General features: G+C 38.8%; 1 protein-coding gene across 5 annotated transcripts in view; it reads left to right on the forward strand.

The window, feature by feature from the left end:
* Positions 1-382: 382 nt before the first annotated feature.
* TMEM131 (transmembrane protein 131) overlaps positions 383-20,782 on the forward strand; it is a 249,718-nt gene continuing 229,318 nt past the window's right edge. For 2 of the 5 annotated variants that reach the window (XM_078146323.1, XM_078146324.1), the window contains exon 1: positions 384-642. In XM_078146323.1, the coding sequence (XP_078002449.1) occupies positions 435-642 (208 nt within the window). In that variant the 5' untranslated portion in view covers positions 384-434. Of the gene's footprint in view, positions 643-20,782 lie in introns of all 5 variants that reach the window. The other 3 variants (XM_078146325.1, XM_020992797.2, XM_020992798.2) reach the window with 3 other exon arrangements.

Here is a 20,782-nt window from a genome sequence, read left to right on the forward strand (position 1 = left end):
CGGGGGAGGCCGGGCTGCCCCCGCCCCGAGGGCCCGCGCCCCCACCTCGCCTCCCGCCCCTCCGCGCTCCTCCTCCTCCGCCCCCGCCCTCTCGTGCCCGTTTCCAGTATGGCGGCCCGACGTGCGTGACCCGGCGCCTTTGCTACCTCAAGTACTTGTGGGCGATGCCGCGTCCGTGAGTGACACACTCGCTCTTTCACACACGGACACCCCACACGCCTGGAGCCCCGAGCCCGGACACGGATCCGCTCGAACCTCCCCCCCCTCTGCTCTCCCGGCTCCTTCCAGTGCCGGCGGCCGGAGCCGGAGCCGCAGCCGCGGCGGCGACGGCGCCTCCTCGTCCCGCCTCCTCCTGCGCCTCGGCTCCGAGACGCGCCCGGCGCTAAGCGAGGCTGCCCGGAGCCCGCGGCGGCGGCGGCCCCCGGCCGGGGAGGATGGGGAACCGGGAGGGAGGAGGAGCGGGAACCGCCGCCGCCGCCGCCGCCGCCGCCGCCGAGCCCTCTCCCTTGGCTTCTTCGCGGGCGGTCCGGGAGTCGTGCGGGGCCCCGAGTGGGCGCCCGCCGAGCCCGGCCGCCTGCCTTCTGGGAGCGCTGCACCTGGTGATGAGCCTCATCGTGGCGGCGGCGCGGGCCGAGAAGGAAGGTGGGTGACAGCGGCGCCCCCGCCTCCCCCGACCCCGGGAGCGTCCCGCCACCCCGCGCCTCCTACCCCCTTTGGGCCGTGCAGAGGGGCCCCGAGAGGGGGAAGGACCTGGCGGCTGTCACCCGAGCAGCCCCCGTTGCCCCAGCACGGTGCTCCCTATCGCTGTCACTCCCTCTGCACCCCTCGTGCGCCCGGGATCCCCGGGTCCGGGGGGAGGGGGTGTGCCTCTCTGGGTGTCCCTGGCTGGAAACTACCCCGACTCCGGGCACTCCGGGCTCTCCAGCCTCTGGGCAGGGGGCAGGGACGGCACAGCCTGGGGGTGGGAGAGGGCTTGCTCCTGCCACCCCGGAGCCCGGCTCCGGGGGCTGTCTTCGGTCCCCAGCCAGTCCCCGAGCCAGTACAGCCCGGACTTGTCTTGTTCTCTATGATTTTTCTTCCTTCTTGTGTCTTGTCACTGCCATTTCAAAACTTCCTGAGTTCCTCTGTGTGTTCTCGCCACTTGGCACAGCATGTAGGCGGGGCGCGTTTTTAGGAGTTGATAGCTGTTAACAGGCGAGGTTTGGGGGCACTTTATTTTTGTTTTCTTTTGCGTTTTAAGGGGTAGAGCGAATGCTGCCTGGCAGTCACGAAAATGACACACGGGAAATGGAAGGAATGAGAGTCTCGGGGAAGCTTTAAAATAGGAGTTTTAGATGTTGGGGAGGGGGCTGAATTTTACTTTGATATTGGCCCCTTCCTTGAAGGGAAAATTGCCACCAATCTCCAATTTCTTCGCCTGACGCCAGGTCATTTTGCTGTATTTATTTCAAACTCAGTTGTTTAGATTCTGATTCTTTAAGTGTTATTCCCACTCTAGCCCCCCCTCAGTTTAAACCACGGAAAAAAATTTACTTAGAATTCGGGCTACTTTAAATCACCACCTCCTATCCGTAGTACTGTATTCCCTTTGGAAATACTTCAACTCACCCCCTCCTTGTATTGTAGTGCTATATTCACTTTTGAAAAACGGTCTGTGTAAATACAAATATCAAGTTTCTCATTTCCCTGTTTATATAATTTACAGTTAAGAGTTCAGTATTTGTTTCTTAAAGCCTATTTTTTGTTCATTTTTTTTTTGGTTAAGGAATGCATAGGAAAAACTGAATTATTCTTTAATGTTTTAAACTTTTTTATGCCTCGGAAGTCTGTAAATAGCTAAAGAGGCATAGTTTTTGTTGATGTGACAGGATTTTGGGATCTAGGACTTAGAACTGGAAGGGACTTGAAATCATCTATTCAAATGCCTTCTATGGTACTGTGGGAAAAAGTGATGAATTTAGAATCAGAATTTAGGTTCAATTCCTGGCTTTTCCAGGACCTTGGAGCAGTTACTTAATTTAACTCTCTTGGCCTTAGCTTCCTCATCTGTAAATGAAGGGTCTACTGCATGGCCTTTGAGTTCCCTTCTGTCTCTAAAGTCTGTGAAAAAGTGAATCTTTTTGCAGATGAGGAAAGTGAGACCCAGAGAGGGAGACTTTTGACTGATTTACTTAGGATCACATGAGATAGTAAGTCACATAGCCAGTGTCAAATTTAGGTTCTTTAAAATAGTATATACCACATAGGTGTTTGTGCCCATTAAAACTTGTGTGTTCGCTTAATGGCTTGGTGAGGAAACAGAGCTAAAAGTAAAATTCCAGTTTAAAAGAGGCCAATACTGCCTTTCTTTTTTATACTAATAATACTATTTTAAGATTAAATTGTGAGTCTCACAAGATAACTTTTTGTTTTAGGCCACAGTTAACTAACTAGTGCAAAATTAACCCTTTACTTTGATTCAACTTGCTTTTTTATTGTTGGAGACACAAATGTGGTACAAGCCAAATTAGAGTGAAGTGCAAAAGTAGGTACTTTAATTTACTTTTTCTTTCTACTTTTCATGTTGGAGTGCTGCAGTAAGATTACCTTGGCAGCAGGATTATTTACTTTCTAAAATGTAACTTCTTATACTAAGATTAATTGGTATTCATAATATTATGTTTATCAGGGGTGCTAATCTTTGTTTAACTGTGCTAGTGAAACTTCCAACTTGAATGATTGCTTCCTTTGGATTGTAAAGCTTTTGGTAGAAGGACTTCTATATGGCTCCCAGCACACTAATAAACACATAGTGGACCCTCAATGCTTGTTGAATTATTGTTAGAGTAGAATCATAGTATCATAGATCTTGAGCTGTAAGGGGCTGCAGAACCTATGTAGCAAAACACCCTCATTTTACACATGAGAAAACTGAGGCTTAGGAAGGTTAAGTCACTTGCCCAAGTTCACACAGGTAGTAAAATCGAAGTCAGAATTTGAACCCAGGACCTCCATGGGCTGTCTTCCTTAGAGAAGGAAATGGGTATGCCTGATAACGTTTGCCCATACACTGTTCCCACTGCTTTTCATTTCTTGAACATCATTTGATGCACTAAATCCCTAAATGGGGACAGTTAAATGAGCAAAGCACTTGGTAAAAGAAGTGCCCATACAGTTACAATTTATTTGCTAATGTTGTCTATTAGGTTGGTTTGTGAGATTTATTTTCCTTTTGTGTATATATGTACTACACAACTGTACTGAGTTGTGGTTGAATCAGTTCTTAATGTATCATATGGCTGTTGTTCTGTCAACAAGCATTTATTAAGAGCTTACTCTTATAGATGTGTGAGGCACTGTGCTAAGTTCTGGGGATACAAAGAAAAGCAAAACGCTGTCTCTGCCTCAGGGAGCAGGCAAATAGCTATGTACACGCAAACTATGAACAGAGTAGATGGTAATTTTAGAGGGAAGGTTTTAGTGGGGAGTGGGGTAGACCAGGAAAGACCTTTCTTCAGAAGGTAGAATTTGATCTCAATTATGAAGAAAGCTAGAGAGCCTAGTTAGTGGAAATGAAGAGGATCTTGGTTAAATCCAGTAGCTTAAGTTTTCCATTAAGGAACCTCCAAAAGTTAGTGGCTTAACCATTTTCCTGCTTTGGTTCCTATTTTATTTGAGCAAAAGAAATTGATTTTCTTACCTGAAAAGACCAAGGAACAATAGTAATGGGTCTGGGTAGGTACATATCTGAGCTCTCTCAGTAAGTCTATAAATAGGCTACCTAAGTACTGCAACGTTTTGTCTTGAACCCCAAATTTTGTCATATCTCTTTCAAAAGTAGCCAAATATTTTAAACTTTCTCTTTTGAAAGTTAAAGTTTACATGTATTTTCAGTTACAGGCTTATGGTGTATTTTGTAATATTGGGATTTTTCCTCCCAATTAGAGCAGATTTTTTTTTTTAAGATCAGAAATCTCTCTCTATAGGAGACTTCAGAACAAGCCTTGTCAATATCTGCTTGTTAATATTTCATAGAAGTATGTTTTAATAATTTAAAAACTCACTATGACAATTGCCCACAAGCATAGTTGTTATCTGATATAGTTTATTTAGCGTATTTCATGCTTGAACTAGAACACACTCAATCTACTTGGTTCACTGTCAGGTCACACATCTTTTACTGGTTGCTCCCTATCTGATCATTGATTAGAGAGGCAGGTACATCATTAATTTGCAAGAACAGGACTTTGAAGATGTTTTGGCTAGCTGAGCTTACTAGAGGTATAAGTTCCTTGTCTGTATTTCTGCAGTTACAGTCTCATTCTTCATTTGTTTTCCAGAAGTGAAGACACTTTATATATGTTTCTTAAAATGATGCAACAAATAATTATTTTTTTCAACAAATAATTATTAACAACAGATACATGATACTGCCCTCTTATTAGGTCTTGTAAAAATCATATTTTTCTCCTAAAAATGAATTCCAAGAAATTTTTGACATCTTATTTATGACTCTAAATCACATAGTTTATGTAATTATAATGAACTGATGATACGTAAAAATTTGGAGTGAGGGACAAAAGTTTTTCAGAAATATCCTTTCCAGTTGTGCTGGCTTTATGGATGCTTTTTTTCCTTTTTATTTTTTCTGTTGGGTGCTGTGATTTCATCAGTATAGGAAACTCTGGGTACCTTCCTCTAATGTAGATTGCCAAAAATATAGTCTTAGAGACTTGCATAAGATGCTGAGAGGTTAAACAAGAGCTCGTGGTCACACAACTAACGTGTGTCAGTGTCAAAGTCTAGACCCATGTTTTCCTGATTCTGTCCGTACATTGCGCCAGGCTGGTTTTCTACTATTTATTGTATGATATTTTTATAGAATTATTCATAGAATCTTAGAGCTGAGATCATTTAGTTAAACCTCCTCATTTTACAGATGTGGAAAATAAGGTTTGGAGGTTATGTATCTTGCTCAAGGTCACACAACGAGATTCGATCCCAAGTCCGTGATTCTAAATTCAGGACTCTCCATTATGCCACTGGCCTTTCAGATTCTCATAGCATATTTGACATTAATTGGCAATTGATGGCAGGCTATCATAGGAGCATGGTCTTTATTAGGCCAGTTACATTGTTTGCCAGGGTTTTTTCCCCCTCAGGTGTGAATTAGATTCTAATGTGGCTTGCCTTTGTAGCAGCTTGCTAAGAAATTAGGTAAAGACTGTTTAGGGCTGCCTGACAGGGAAGAATTGTTTTGAGCAATGAATGAGATTTTAAATATTTATCTATTCATGTATGTATACGTGTGTGTGTGTGTGTGTGTGTGTGTGTGTGAGAAAGTCTAAGCATTTTATAAGTGCTTTTATTTATCTTTGGAGGCTTAAGTGCATATCCCGATTAATCTTTTTTAGCTGGCTACTTAAGTGTGCCTCTAGGGTTTTACCTGTCTAAAATAAATTTGGGGCTTCCTCTGAAATCTGTTTTGGCAGTTAAATATACTTTTTATCACTGGAAAGTGCTTTCCCCCCTGCTTCCTCAAAGTTGACGGAATTACATGTTTTTGAAAAGATAGCACCTTCTCTCTTGTTCATAGTTGTTATATATGTGGAGTTAAAATGCCAAGAAAAATAGATTCCATAAATCTTCCAAATGAAATGAGTGGGTAGGTAACTTTACTGTAATATTTTGTTTAGAATAGCACAGTGAATTGTTGTAGAAACACATATTCCTAGCAAGGTATTTGGCAGTATGGAAATTAGTACCCACTTATATTTGTCTTCAATTATCTGACATACTTATGTTTTAGATTGATCTTTTCAAATCCACTGACCTTTTCTAATTGGGCCTCATTCAGAAATGAAGATGATGTTACATATACTATATCTGTTTTCTAAAAGTTGGCTTCTATGACTCTGCTCTTTCTTTGTATTTCTCTGCTCAAACCTCTATCTTTTTTGTTGATTGTTCTTCCCAACCTTCCTCAAGATGTCTCTGTATTTTTTTCCCTTGATGAACAGGTCCTGTCTTATAACTTCAATTATTATAATTATTATTATGTTTTATTATTATTATTATTATTATTATTTTTGGCTAGGCAATGGGCTTAAGTGACTTGCCCAGGGTCTCACAGCTAGTAAGTGTTATGTGTCTGAGGCTGGATTTAAACTCAGGTCCTCCTGAATCAGCCGGTGCTCTATCCACTGCGCCACCTAGCAGCCCCTTAATTTCGGTTATTAACCTCTATCCTAAATTTTATTTCTTGTCCCAACTTCTCAGCTGAACTTTGGCATTAAATGTTCATTTGCCTACAGTACATTTCCACTTGGGTTTCCCGCTATCAATTCAAACTCAACATTGCTTCTAGGCAAACGACTTAAGTTCTTTTCTAGCAAGGACTATTTTTTATTTCTCTTAATATTGTTGTTGTTTAGTCTTTTTCAGTCATATCCCACTCTTCATGACCCCATTTGGGACTTTCTTGGCAAAGATACTGGAGTGGTTTGCCATTTCCTTCTCCAGCTCATTTTACAGATGAGGGAACTGAGGCAAACAGAGTTAAGTGACTTGCCCAGGGTCACATAGCTAGTAAGTGTCTGAGGCCAGATTTGAACTCAGGAAGATGAGCCATTGTGCCACCTAGCTGCCTACTTTAATATACCCTACAACAAGTAAGGTAATGCCTTCAACATATGGTAGGTACTCAGAATGAATGTCCCATAGTGAACTTTGCCATCTTTGTTGTCAAACAAAATTCTCATCCATATCTCTTGCCAGTGGAACCACAGTTATCTCTGTCAATTCAGAATAGAAGCCTTAGTCTACTTAGATCCTTCTCTTTCCTTAATTGTTTTGTATCTGTTTTCAAGTCTCATCTATTCTCTTTAAGTGTTTATTGCATCCACCCCTTATTATTCGGACTACTGTACAGTTTCATTTTCTTGTCTCCATTCTTTCCCCACTCCATCTACCTGATGTTCCAGTGCTAGACTGATCTCGAAACACAATATTCCTCACGTTACTTCCAGCCTTCATTAACTTGCCATTACCTGTGGGTCTAAATTGCTCAGTGTGACTTTACAGGATTTCCATGATCTGACCCTACCCAGCTGACCCAACTTTATCTCTCATCATTCACTATGATAAATCCTTGTGACAGTGAAATTTCCTTACCTCCTGAACGTGCCATGTTCATTTTAAATTCCATGCCTTTATTACATGTTTTCCTATATGATATGTTTTTTCCCTTCCATCTGTGTAAATACTAACAATTCTTCAGCCTCAATATCTGGTAACATCATTTTCAGCAATGTTAGCCCACAGTGATCTCCTTCTCCTGAAGCACTTAACAAATTTATTTGGCACTTAATTCCTAGACTGCTTTAGTAACAATTTACTTTACTTCCTCATGTAATTTGTGTCATCTCTCCTTAACTAGATTGCAGACTCTTCTAATACAGGTAGAATGTTTTAAATATCTTATGTACAATATAACACCTAGCATATAAATTCAGTACATACTTAAGAAAAGTATGGTTTGTTGCAAGAATTGTTTTTAAAATTATCTTGCTCTTTGTTTTTCCTTTCACTTCATGATATCTGTAAAGGGACTAGATCTAGACTATTCAGTTTTAGTTAAAGATCAGAGAGAGAATGTCAAGACTGTGTAAAGCAAATATTGTCTCAGTTTTCAAAAAAGGGAAGAAAATGAAGCCCATGAAGTTTAAGCCAATGGGCTTGATTTTTATTCCTGGAAAAATTCTAGAGCATATAATTAAAGCAATGTTTAGTGAACCTCTAGAAAAGGAAGTTGTGATAGTAAAGAACCAGCATGACTTCTTCAAGATCTGGTCATTAACTTTTTTTATATGGTCACTACATTAGTAGATAAGGGTAATGCTGTGTATGTATGTGTGTGTGTGTGTATACACACACACACACACACACACACATATATATATATATATATATATATATATATATATAGAGAGAGAGAGAGAGAGAGAGAGAGAGAGAGAGAGAGAGAGAGAGAGGAGAGAGGGAGGGAGAGAGAGGAGGGGAGAGAAACAGACACTAAGAAAGTCAGAGAGAAACAGAGGCAGAGAAAGGAGCAGTGTTGTGTTTTTACCTAGATTTTTAGCAAAGTCATTTCACCAGGTCTCATGTTATTTTAGTGGACAGTATTGGCTAGATGAGACATAATTAGGTGGATTCAGAACTGGTTATGGCTGGACCCAAAGAGTCTAGCCAATTAATGATTCAGTGTCAGGAACTTTCTAGTAAAGTGCCCAGGCATCTGTCCTTGTTCTTTGTTGTAGATGATACTAAGCAGAAGGATAACTAACCTGTTGGTTGATAAGATCTAAAAATATCTCACTAATATTGATCTCTCTAATGTAATATAGATAAGTGTAAAGTTAATCACTTGGGTTCAATAAATCAACTTTATGAGCATGATATGGGGAAAAGCATGGCTAGATAGGTATTGTCTAAAAAACATCTGAAGCTTTTAGCTTAGTATAAGTCGGCAGTGATGTGTTAGCTAAAAAAGCTCATGTTGGGCTGCCTTAGAAAAGGCATGCTTTCCATGATTGTACCATATAAGGACTAGTTGAAGGAACTGCTGAAATGTTTAGCCTGGGAAAGAGAAGACTGTAGGTAGGGGTGAATATGTTAGCAGCTTTCAAGGGTTTGCAGGGGGAATATGTGGAGGATGAATTAAAACTATTTGTTTGACTGCAGAGGATAGAACTATGACCAGTACAATGGGAAATTGGAGAGAGGCAAATGAAGATTTGGTGTAAGGAAAGACTTCCTAATAGAGCTCTTCAAAAGTTAAATGATTTGCCTTAGAAGGTATTGGGGTCTCTCTCAATAGGAATTTTCATGCAAGAGCTGGATGACCATTTGTGTTATATATCATAGATTTTCGTTCAGATAGGGACAGGTTGGGCTAGATGGTAGTAGAAGTGCACCTCAGATTCTGTGAAACTCATCTAAAGCTCATGATTCAGATCTTCTTGCAACCTTAATCTGGAATGGGCCTGAAAAGCATCCAAGGAAAACTTGGGGAGAAATACATTTGCTTTCCATTTGAAGTGGTGTTTTAGCCTATGCCATCACTTCTTATTATCACCCACCCCTTGTATTTTAAGATCCTTAGTCCAAGTGGCAAAAACAATTTTGACATACTATAGCTGCCAAATAACCTTCAATGAGGGGCTGATATGGAATGTACATATTAAAGCATGTTTAGTTTCTTTTATCATACATACTAGGAAGAAAATAGACTTGTCCATTTTTTGGATTATTTGAAAGACTGGTTTAACGTGAAGATTATTGGTTTAAGTAAAATGTTCTCTCCCAAAAGCTTTCTCCTCACTTTATACGCGTTTGCTAGCCATTAAAATAGTTTAGAATTAGCAAATAGTTCATTTCTATATCACGTGAACTACTAAAAACAAATAGAGGCATGGAAAATCCTAGTTGGTAAATAGTCTTAATTATGTTTGATAACAGAATACATTGTCTTTTTTTTTCTTAAAATTTTCTGACCTAAGCTACCTGATTGTTTTGTTTAGACCAATGTTAAAGTAGTCTGTGACAAAAGGGAATATATGTTTCATGAACTTGTTGTGGGGGGGTAATTGGGTCGTATACTTTTTTTTTCTGGATGATGAGAACAGTATTTTGGTACCTTTTAATGAATTCTTTTCTTCCTGCTCTTAAAAAAGCCTACCAATGATCTGGAGACTCTCTCAATGAAAGTGATTTGGGGATTATAGGATGATAGAATGAATTCAGTTCAGAGCATCTGTTTGGAAGAAGCTCATATAGGGATTCTGGGGAAAGGTATTTTCGTGGGCAAAAGAAGACACTGTTCTTAGATTAGAGTAGGAGCTGTACATCAGAGCATAGGTTTGAGGTTGAACAAATCATGGTTTGAGCTGGACTGGAAGAATTTTAGCTAGGATAGATCAGGAACTTAGAATTGAAAGGGATCTTACACATCATCTCTTCCAAACCATGTGAATAGCATCTAGCTAGAACTGGGCAGAATTCTTTTAGATATACTCTTCATTGTCTCCAATCCTATTCTTTCTGTATTACACAACACACATACACACACACACACACACACACACACACACGAATAGTTAATGCTCCTAAGATGTACTCTTATGCCCTGGAATATGTATCATCAGGGAAGTAAAGTAGTGACTTTACTTAAAGGGAAAGAGAATATGGGTGCTGTGCCAGGGCACCCAGGGACAAGGGCAGTGTCAGAAGTAGGAAAAGGTCATCAGCAACTGGATGTAGTAGCTCTTTCAGGACGCTAGCCAAGCAAGTTCAGTGAACAAGAAGATCAGAGATTCAGTAGTTCCAACCAGGGTTAGAGATTGGTGGCTTTTAGAATATAGCAATGTAGAATACAGAAGGAGATTATTCTACTCAGGAAGCTGATGAGGTCTGTAAAATTCATGGTCTAGGGTAGGGTTCTTAAAACTTCTAGTTTTAGGGGCAGCTAGGTGGTGCAGTGAATAGAGCACCGGCCCTGGAGTCAGGAAGACCTGAGTTCAAATGTGGCCTCAGACACTCACTAGCTACATGACTCTGGGCAAATCACTTAACCCCAATTGACTCATCAAAACAAAAGAAAACAAACCAAAAAAACCTCTAGCTTTGTACAGAGTAGAAAGAATACTGGCTTTTAGATTTGATGGAGCAAGATCAAATCCTGGTTTTGACACTTTATTGTGTGACTGACCTTGGACAAAAAGGAAAAGTCTCTTTTCCTTTAACTTTTCTCATCTAGAAAATCAGGAAATTGGACTAGATGATCTTTAAGGTATCTTCTAATTAGAGGATACTATGATCTTGTGTTCATCTGTTTAGTGGGAAAAGTGAAATTTAAAATCTGAAAATAGTGGTAAGATGCCCATTAGCGATTACAAATATGCTACAGATAGATAATCAAATTAATTGTAGTTGTATCTACTACTAACATAAAAGTTTTTATCTTTCTTGGGTTAGGTCCTTTAGATAATTTGAGGGTTCTAGAAGTTCTTGTTGCTTATTTTATTCTTGTGTGTTTTTTTTCTTTATAGAGCTCTCATTAAAATAGACTTATCCTATTTATATCTTTAGTATTAGGTCTTTTTATGTTTTATATGATACATTAAAGCCATGTATAGATCTGGAAGAAAACAGCTATAACTGCTCTCCATTCGCTTTACTGATTTGGTTTTGTTTGTTTGTTTGTTTTGTTTTTGGTGAGGCTATTGGGGTTAAGTGACTTGCCCAGGGTCACACAGCTAATAAGTGTTAAGTATCTGAGGCTGGATTTGAACTCGGGTCCTCTTGACTCCAAGACCAGAGCTCTATTCACTGCACTACCTAGCTGCCCCACTTTATTGAGTTTTACTTTTGGTATATCATCCTTTTTTTTTTTCCCCTGGGAAGAACTTCTAAAATATTTTATTTTTTTCCAATTTCATGAAAAAAAATTTTTTTTAACCTTTTAAAAAAAGTTTTGACTTCCAAATTATCTTCTCTCTTCCCTTCCCCTGTCCCATTAAAAGAAGGCAAGCAGTTTGATATAGGTTATACATGGTCAGTCCTATAAAACATTTCCATATTAATCATGTTGCGAAAGAAAACAGACCCTCCCCACAAAAAAACTAAGAAAACTAAAGAAAGTAAAAAAAAAAGCTAACTGTGCTTCAATCTACATTGAGACTTCATCAGTTCTTTTTCTGAAAATGGGTAGCATTTTTCATCATAAGTCCTTTGGAATTGTCTTAGATCAGTGTATTGCTGAGAGTAGTGAAGTCAGTCACAATCAATCATCATACAATATTACTGTTACTGTGTACAGTGTTCTCCTGGTTCTACTCATTTTACTTTGTATTAGTTCATGTAAGGCTTTTCGGGTTTTTCCAAAATAATCTTGCTCATCATTTATTATAGCACAATAGTATTCCATCACAGTCATATGCCACAGCTTGTTAATCCTGCATTGATGGGCATCCCCTCAATTTCCAGTTCTTTGCCACCACACAAAGAGCCACTGTAAATATTTTTGTGCAAGTCGATCCTTTTCCTTTTTTTAAAATATGTGTGTGTGTGTGTGTGTGTGTGTGTGTGTGTGTGTGTGTGTGTGTACATATATAATTTTGGGGATATAGACCTTCTAGTAGTATTGCTGGGTCAAAGGGAATACATGCCCAAAGTTTTGTACCTCTTTAGGCAAAGCTCCAAATTGCTCTACATAGTGGTTGGAAAAGTTCACAACTCCGCCAATAATGCTTTAGTGTCCCAATTTTCCCACATACTCTTCAGCAGTTGTTATTTTCCTTTTCTGTTATGTTAGCCAAGCTGATAGGTGTGAAGTGGTACCTCAGAGTTGTTTTAATTTGTATTTTTCTAATAGTGATTTAGAGCATCTTTTCATATGACTATAGATAGCTTTGATTTCTTTGTCTGAAAACTCCCTGTTCATATCCTTTGACCATTTATCAATTGGGGAATGACTTATAGTCTTATAAATTTGATGCAGTTCTCTATATATTTGAGAAAGGAGATCTTTATCAGAGAAACTTGTGTAAATTTTTTTCTTAGTTTTGATTCCCAACTGTATTTCCCTTTATCCTATTTTCCCCCATTTATCCTCTCTCTCTCTCTCCTTTCACCATGTCCATCTTCAAAAGTGTTTTGCATCTGACCACCACCTCCCACAATCTTCCTTTCCTTCTCTTACTCCCTTCCCTTTGTACTTCTCTGTAGGGTAAGATAAATTTCTATACCCACTTGAGTACAGATGTTATTTTTTATTTTTGACAATTCCAATAAGAGTAATGTTCAAGTGTTGTCTACTACCACTACCTTCTATCTTCCTTTCCACTGTAAAAGCTCTTTCATGCTTTTTATGTGAGTTAATTTACCCCATTATATTCATCCCTTCCCTGTTCTCCCAGTCCATCCCTCTTTCTCATCCCTGAATTTTATTTTTTTTAGATATCATCCCATTGTAGTCATCCCTCTTTCTCACCCTTTAATTTTATTTTTTTTAATATCATCCGATCTTAGTCAACTCACACCCATGCCCTGATAATGATAAAGTTTTTGGGAGTTATAAGTTTCATCTTCCCATGTAGGAATGTAAATGGTTTAACCTTATTAAATCTTTTATGATTTCTCTTTCATGTTTACCTTTTTATGCCTCTTGTGAATCTTGTATTTGAAAGTCAGATTTTCTGTTTAGCTCTGGTCTTTCACTAAGAATGCTTGAAAGGCCTCTTACATTAAATATCCATTTTTTTTCCCTCCTTAAAAGAATAATATTCAGTTTTGCTGGGTAAGTGATTCTTGGTGGGAACTCTTTTGTCCTCTGAAATATCGTATTCCAAGCCCTCTGACACATTAAGTAGAAGCTGCTAAATCTTGTGTGATCCTAACTGTGCCTGTATGATATTTGAATTGTTTCTGTCTGCTTGCAATATTTTCTCCTTGACCTGGGAGCTCTGGAATTTGTCTAGAATACTTCTGAGAGTTTTCATTTTGGGATCTCTTTCAGGAGGAGATTGGTGATTTCTTTTAATTTCTATTTTACCCTCTGGTTCTATGATATCAGGCAGTTTTCCTTGATAAGTTCTTGAAATATGATGTCTAGGCTCTTTCTTTGATTGAGATATTTCACATTTTCTCCTATTCTTCTATTTTTTCATTATTTTGATTTTGTTTTATTGTTTCTTGATGTCTTAATGGAGTCTTAGCTTCCTCTTGTCCATTCTGATTTTTAAGGAATTATTTTCTTCAGTGAGCTTATATACCTCCAATTCTGCTTTTTAAGAAGTTCTTCTCTTTAACGATTTTTTTTGGGGTATATCTTTTTCCATTTGGCTAATTACATTTTTAAGGAGTTCTTATTAGTGGATTTTTGTGTGTGTGTGTTTCTTTTACCAAGCTCTTTTCATAATTGTCTTGCATCATTCTCATTTCTTTTCCCCATTTTTCCTCTTCTGCTCTTATTTGACCTTTAAAATCCTTTTTGTCTTCTTCCAGGGGGTTTTTGGGGCCTGAGACCAATTCACATTTTTCTTTGAGACTCTGCGTGTAGCTGCTTTGATTTACATATCATCTTCTGAGTTAGTCTCTTGGTCTTCTCTATTACTATCATTACTTAGTATGGTCAGGTTATTTTGTTGTTGTGTGGTCATTTTTCCAGTTTTCCATTTTTTTTGACTTATAACTTTATGTTAAAGTTGGGCTCTGCTCCCAGGGTAGGAGTCTCAAGTTTAAGAGTTTTTTTTATGCTGCTGTTCTCAGGGCTAGTTCTGGGGGTTTGTAAGTTTTCAGTTTTTTCAAGATGGTATGATCTAAAGATAGGTCACTGCTCTGCTGGCATATGGAAGTCTCTCTCTTTTTTTTTTTTTTGCAAGGCAATTGGGGTTAAGTGACTTGCCCAGGGTCACACAGCTAGTAAGTGTCAAGTGTCTGGTCTCAGACCAGATTTGAACTCAGGTCCTTCTGACTCTAAGGCTGGTGCTCTATCCACTGCTCCACTTGGCTGCCCTTGGCATATGGAAGTCTGTGAGTAACCACAAGCATTCTTTTTCACTCTGGAATTGTGATCAGGGTCCCTATTCCCTTGGGCCCAACAGCACTAGTGTGCTAGTGTTTCTCCTTGCCCTGGGACTGTGACCCAGAACCTTGTATGGGCAATGCATCAGAGTCCTGCACCCAGTGCCAGCACTGGCTCCCCTGTAATCTCTTTCTGACCAGTTGTTTGACCCTCTTACCATCTGTGTATGGGCAGAGAACTGCAGAAGCAGCTGCTGCTGATTCAGTGATACCCCTCCTAAGGCCTGCTGCTGGCTTGCCAGGGTCAGCCTGTGCTGGACTGTGCTCCACTCTCACCTTAGTGAAACAGACCTTTCTTACCAACCTTCTAAGTTGTCTTGGGCTGGAAAATTGTTTCACCATGTCCTTTTGTTGGTTCTGTCACTCCAGAATTCCTTTTGAGGCATTATTTTAAAGTTGTTCAGAAGGTAATTTGGGAGAGCCTGGCTAAATCCCTGCCTTTACTCCACCATCTTGGCTCTATCTCCTCCATCATCTTTTTTTTTTTAAATCATTCTCTGGTGCTCTGACATTTTCAGGCATGATTGTGGAACAAAACATCAAGTTTATGTTTTAAGCTGTTGTGATAGTTTATCTAATATTGGTAAATATAAATATAGGTATATAGGTATGAATTCATGTATATACTTATATATTTTTTTATTTTTGGAAGAAAAATGCTTTGAGAATTCAAACTCCATATTTTTAAAATTGGACCTGTAATTTGATTGTTATGAGGAACATCCTATGAAGAAACTTCCTTTACCATTGCTGATATACCTGCTCTGTAACTTACAGTTTTAGAGAGTTGCTTTGGACACAGGTTAAATAACTTGTCCAGAACCACAAAGAGAAATTGAATCCACATCTTCCTGACTTCCAACACTAGCAAGCATCATATCTATTCCCGCATACTGCTTATTATGTAGCGTGCCACATACTTGGTATGTTGGAGGGCTGGAGGCTGGGAGGATTTATAGATCGTTCACAGTGATTTATCATAGATGTTTTATTCGTTGGTTCTTAATATAGTTGTAGATTTCAGAGACATGGATAATAGCTATTGTTAGATTTCAAAAAATGAAACCTTTTAAAAAGTCCCAGAAATAAGGTTTCAAAAGTTAGCTAAAAATGTAAGATTAAAAGCATCACAAAAGATATTGTGCAAATACAAATTAGTTAGTATTTTGTATGGAAATTTCTTGGAGTTTCCTGCTAGGATTTTTATTTTTCTTTATCTTTGGCCTTAGGAACAGTGGACTTTCTAGAGAACTGCTGTTATTTGAAAGTTCTTTCTAATTAGGATCGCCTCTTGGTCTTCAAGAAGAGACTAGACAATCACTTGTTCCCACGTGTCCGTGGGAATTCTTTTTGTGTGTAGGTTGAACTAAATGGTCACTGAGGTCCATTCCAGCTTGATTTTGTGAAGTTTGCGTCCTAATTATAAAATAATATTATAAAGAAAAGTTACCAAAATAGATGTTTTTCAAATAAAGCTTAAGATATAGTTGGACTGCTTCTCCCCCCTTCTCCCTTTTAAATTTTTAAGACATTGTAATATAATATAGCTGTGTCTAAAGTATTGTTTCCTGATAGCAAATAATTGAAAAAATAATGGTTATCACTACCAGAAAGTACCACTTTTTTTCCCTGTGGTGTTGCATTGTGATATTCTTTCATGTACTAGAATAAGCACTTGACTTCAAAGCAGAGAACCCATGTCTGTTGGACTCTTGATTTTGTCCTTTGTAACAGAGATACAACAAATGTTTAAGAATCTACTATAGGGGGGCAGCTAGGTGGTGCAGTGGATAGAGCTCTGGCCCTGAAGTCAGGAGGACCTGAATTCAAATCCAGCCTCAGACAGATAACACTTACTAGCTGTGACCCTGGGCAAGTCACTTAACCCCATTGCCTAGCCAAAAAAAACCCCCCAACAATCTACTATATGCAGAAGGTTGTATTGAGTTTGGGGCAGGACTCAGAGCTTGGATAAGAATTTGTCCCTCTTAGAGCTTATACAATCACAATTGAAGCAAATAATCATAGAACATTATGTGATAAGTGCATGAAAGTTTCAAAAACACTGTGTGTTTAACCTTGAGCAAGTCACTCTGCCCTCTGCCTTTTGGGGGCTTCAGTGTCAGGGGATTTAGCTTAGCAATTAACTAGCATTTATTAAGTCTCTGATATGCCTAGCATCATTGTGTTTAATTAATGTTTGTTGACTGATTGTTTGGCAATGCAAATACAAAGACAAAAATGAAACATTCTTGAAGATTCAAAGAATCTTGAAGCGGCTTACATTCTAGTGGAGGAGATAACAGGTACATAAGTATTTATAAAATAAATATATGGTAGTTTTTTGGAAACTAGTAATAGTTGGGGATTTCAGGAAAGGTTTTAGGTAGAAGGTGGCATATGAACTGATTTTTGAAAGAAACTAGGGATTCTGAGAAGCAGAAGTGAGGAGGAAATGCATTCCAGGCTGACTTTAAGGGCAGTGTTTTACATAGAGATGAAAGATGGAGTGTCATGTAAGAGGAACGGCAAGACAGTGTGGTTAGTCTGTATAATAAGGATAGAAAGATAAGTTGATTGTGAATGGCTCCAAATAGCAGAGGAGTTTGTATTTGATACAGAAGCAATGGAGAATTTAAGCAGGGGAGTGACATTGTCACACTAGCATTGGGAAAATCACTTAGGCATCTGTGTAGAGGATAGATTGTAAGGGGAAGAGACCTGAGACAGGGAGACTAATTAGGAAGTTATTGAATTAGTCCTGGCAAAAAGTGATGGAGGCCTGAACTCAGGTGGTGGCTTTATGAGTAGAGAGAAGATGTGAGAAATGTTGTGGGAGTGAAATTAACAAGAGTTGGCAATTATTTCTAAGGTTCATTCTAGAGCTATGATACTGTCACGTCAGGCGAAGTAGTTAAAAAAAATCAGATATATAGTTAAGTGGTAGTTGAGCTTTGACATCCTCTGGTAGATAGTTGTTGAGTTATCATTCAACTGGAGAAAATATTGCTTAGTTTCATTATATTTTGTCAGTTATGAACAACCTGAATGATGGGAAATGATTATTTTAAAAAGTCAGAATCTGTGGCTTTTACCATTTGCTGCTAGTTTCTTCCACCTGAAGTCTTGTAAAATGAATTCAGTCTTTCTGCAACTCAGCCATTCAAATACTTAAAGATAGCTATTATGTCCTACCTTAGTTTTATTTTCTCCAGGTTCAATATTCTTAGTTGTTCCATTCCTCACCTGGGGGTTAGGAGTAGAAATTGTATTAGGGCATGTCAGTGGTCACATCTAACTTTAAACTCTTAGAGGATCCAGTGTATGTAGATATCTAAATTATGGGGGTAATAGACATCATTGCTTCACAATCCCATGTTTATTGGAAAAGGTTCTAGCGTAACCCCATTGCATGTGATGCTTGCTTTTGGTTTTAGATAGATGCTTTATTTATATATATATATACACACACACACACATATATATGTGTATATATATATATATATATATACACACATATATATATTCTCTCTGTGCCTATATCTTGTATGGTTTTTAGCATAAAGAAGTGGTGTGTGGGTGTGTGTGTGCGTGTGTGTGTGTGTGTGTGTGTGTGTTTGACTAGGCAGTGGGGTTAAGTGACTTGCCCAGGGTCACATAGCTAGTAAGTGTCAAGTGTCTGAGTTCAAATTTGAACTGAGGTCCTCCAGACTCCAAGGCCAGTCCTCTATCCACTGCGCCACCTAGCTGCTCCAGGAGTGTTGTACTTTGTCAGAGGCTTTTTCTCTGTCATTTCACACTGGAGGGTAAAAGGTATGCATGGGTTTTGTCCATAAATTCTGTAATATCAAAGTTTGCTTTAACTTGACAACTGTTTCCTTTAAGAAAGGACTAAAAGTGTCATGGTTTCTAGACACTTTTTTGATTTGTTGAGATAGATTAAAGTCCATATTTAAGAATTCATAGATTTTGCAATCACATTGGAGAATATGGAAGATGAGGAGCTTGAGAAAAGGAGAGTACCAGGTGATGTGGGTTATTAATAAGTTACTGAGATGAAATTTGATTATTTTTTTGTTCATGGGAACTTAAGCTTTCTGGATAGCCTTTTTTTTTTTTGGAACATGTTTCAATCAAAGATGAACTGTTCTCTGGCAAGTCTGTGATAGACATGTATAACTGTTCAGCTGCAACAGCAACATAGTGACAAGCCTGAACACATGCCTCACATTTGAGCAGCTGCTGGTCCTGGAGAAGGGTGGGGGTGGAGTAGAGTCCTGTGCCGAGGAAATTGAGGAGTGACAAAAGTAACAGAACATTTTTGGCCTCTAGCCAATTCTTTCGTTGCAACATAGATGAAGTTCCTTATTATCTTAGGTGCAAACTTATAACATTGTATTTTAAAATATACTTTCTTTCAACCTTGTACATTCTAGAGACTTTATACTGTAGACATAACTGTCACCATCTGAATCTTGGCCCCACCTTGAACCAGTCTGCAGTAGACTTTTCCTTGAAAGGGTCTTTTTAGAATAATCACTGACTTGAACAGCAGTATTGTAATGATAATCGACTGTGAAAGTCTTAGCTACTCTGGTCAATGTAATGATCCAAGACAACTCCAAAAGACTCATTGTGAAAAATGCCATCCTCTTCCAAAGACAGAAAGACAGAACGGATGAACTCTGAGTGAAGATTGAAGCATATTTTTTTCTCTTTTTATTTTTCCTGGCGCCCTCCCCATTGTGGCTAATGTGGAAATAGTTTGCATGACTTCATAATGGGTATCATTTCTTGCATTCTCAATGGATGTGGAAGGGGGTAGAGGGAAGGAGAGAATTTGGAAATGAAAATTTAAAAAAATTTAAAAGAAAAAGACATCACTTTTTGGGATCTAAAAGAGCTAGATGAACAAAGGAGCATGATAAAGAAGTTTACAGTTTCATTTAAAATCCTTTTTTGTTATTTATATACTGAAATGTCCATGTTTGTTGAAGTTCATAAGAGGAACTGGGTCTGGACCTGTGATTTCATGGCATAGGTGAGGAGACTCCTTCTAGTCACCTTTTCTGCATCTTATAGTTTCAGTTGTCTAGAACAAAAGTGTCAAGACAACACATTCTCAACCAGAACCAAATTAAAATGGAATTGGGAAATATTTAACAAAATAATTGAAGATGCAATAGAACACAGATAATGTTAATAAGTGGTTTTGTAAGTTATTATGCAGCCTGCTCTTATGTGTGGATTCTGTTTGAGTTTGATACCATGGACCCAGAATATTGAGAGAGTGACTTACCCAGGGTGACACAGCCAAATTCATAATAAAAAAGTGGGAAACCCAAGACCAAAACAATATATTTACTAGTATAAAGATGTAACTATCCAGATTGTAATGTGTACAATGCTCTTTATAATTTGTTGAAATTCAGCAGAGGAACAGTAACAAAAAATGGGCAGAGAGAGAAATGTTTCAGCTGACAACTCCATGGGTGGAAAGATTATTCTGCTTCACGTACTGCTCTTCTCTTCTCCCCCACCACATACACACACACACACACACACACGGGTGCGTGTGCACATACAGTCATTTTCCTCTTAGATGTTTAATAATAGACAGCTTGGGGTAGTGAAGACAGACACCCAAGGAGTCAGGAAGATCTGGTTTCGACACAATACTAATTGCATGACCAACTTATTTTACTTCAGTGCCCCGGGCACTGTGTGAGTTGCTGATCTGCATTAATAAAGGGTATTTCCAGTTAGGTCTCTTGCTGCTGCTTGGTGCTGCCTCCCCGCTCTCTCCACCCCCCCCATCCTCCAGGTGTTAAATAAATGCTTTATCATCATTAGGTGGTGCTATGGTAGTGGCAGCATAGCAGTGGTTATCAAACTCAAATAGAAACAGGGAGCAACCAAACCATACATAAGGATCCCTACAGGCTGCATATTGCTCTAGAAAACTATGTAGTACTACCTGAAAACCATAAGCAAACGTTATTTGTAGTGGGGATAAGCCAGAGGCCTTCACAGTAAGATGAAGATTGAAACAAGGATGCCCATTATCACCAATATTATTCAATATTGCATGTTAAATATTAGCAATAGAAATAAGAGAAGAAAAGAAATGAAAGGAATAAGAATGGACAATGAGGTAATA

This window comes from Phascolarctos cinereus, unplaced genomic scaffold (genome assembly GCF_003287225.1).
Source record: "Phascolarctos cinereus isolate Bilbo 61053 unplaced genomic scaffold, phaCin_HiC Scaffold_726;HRSCAF=1367, whole genome shotgun sequence".
NCBI classification, from domain to species: Eukaryota; Metazoa; Chordata; class Mammalia; order Diprotodontia; family Phascolarctidae; genus Phascolarctos; species Phascolarctos cinereus.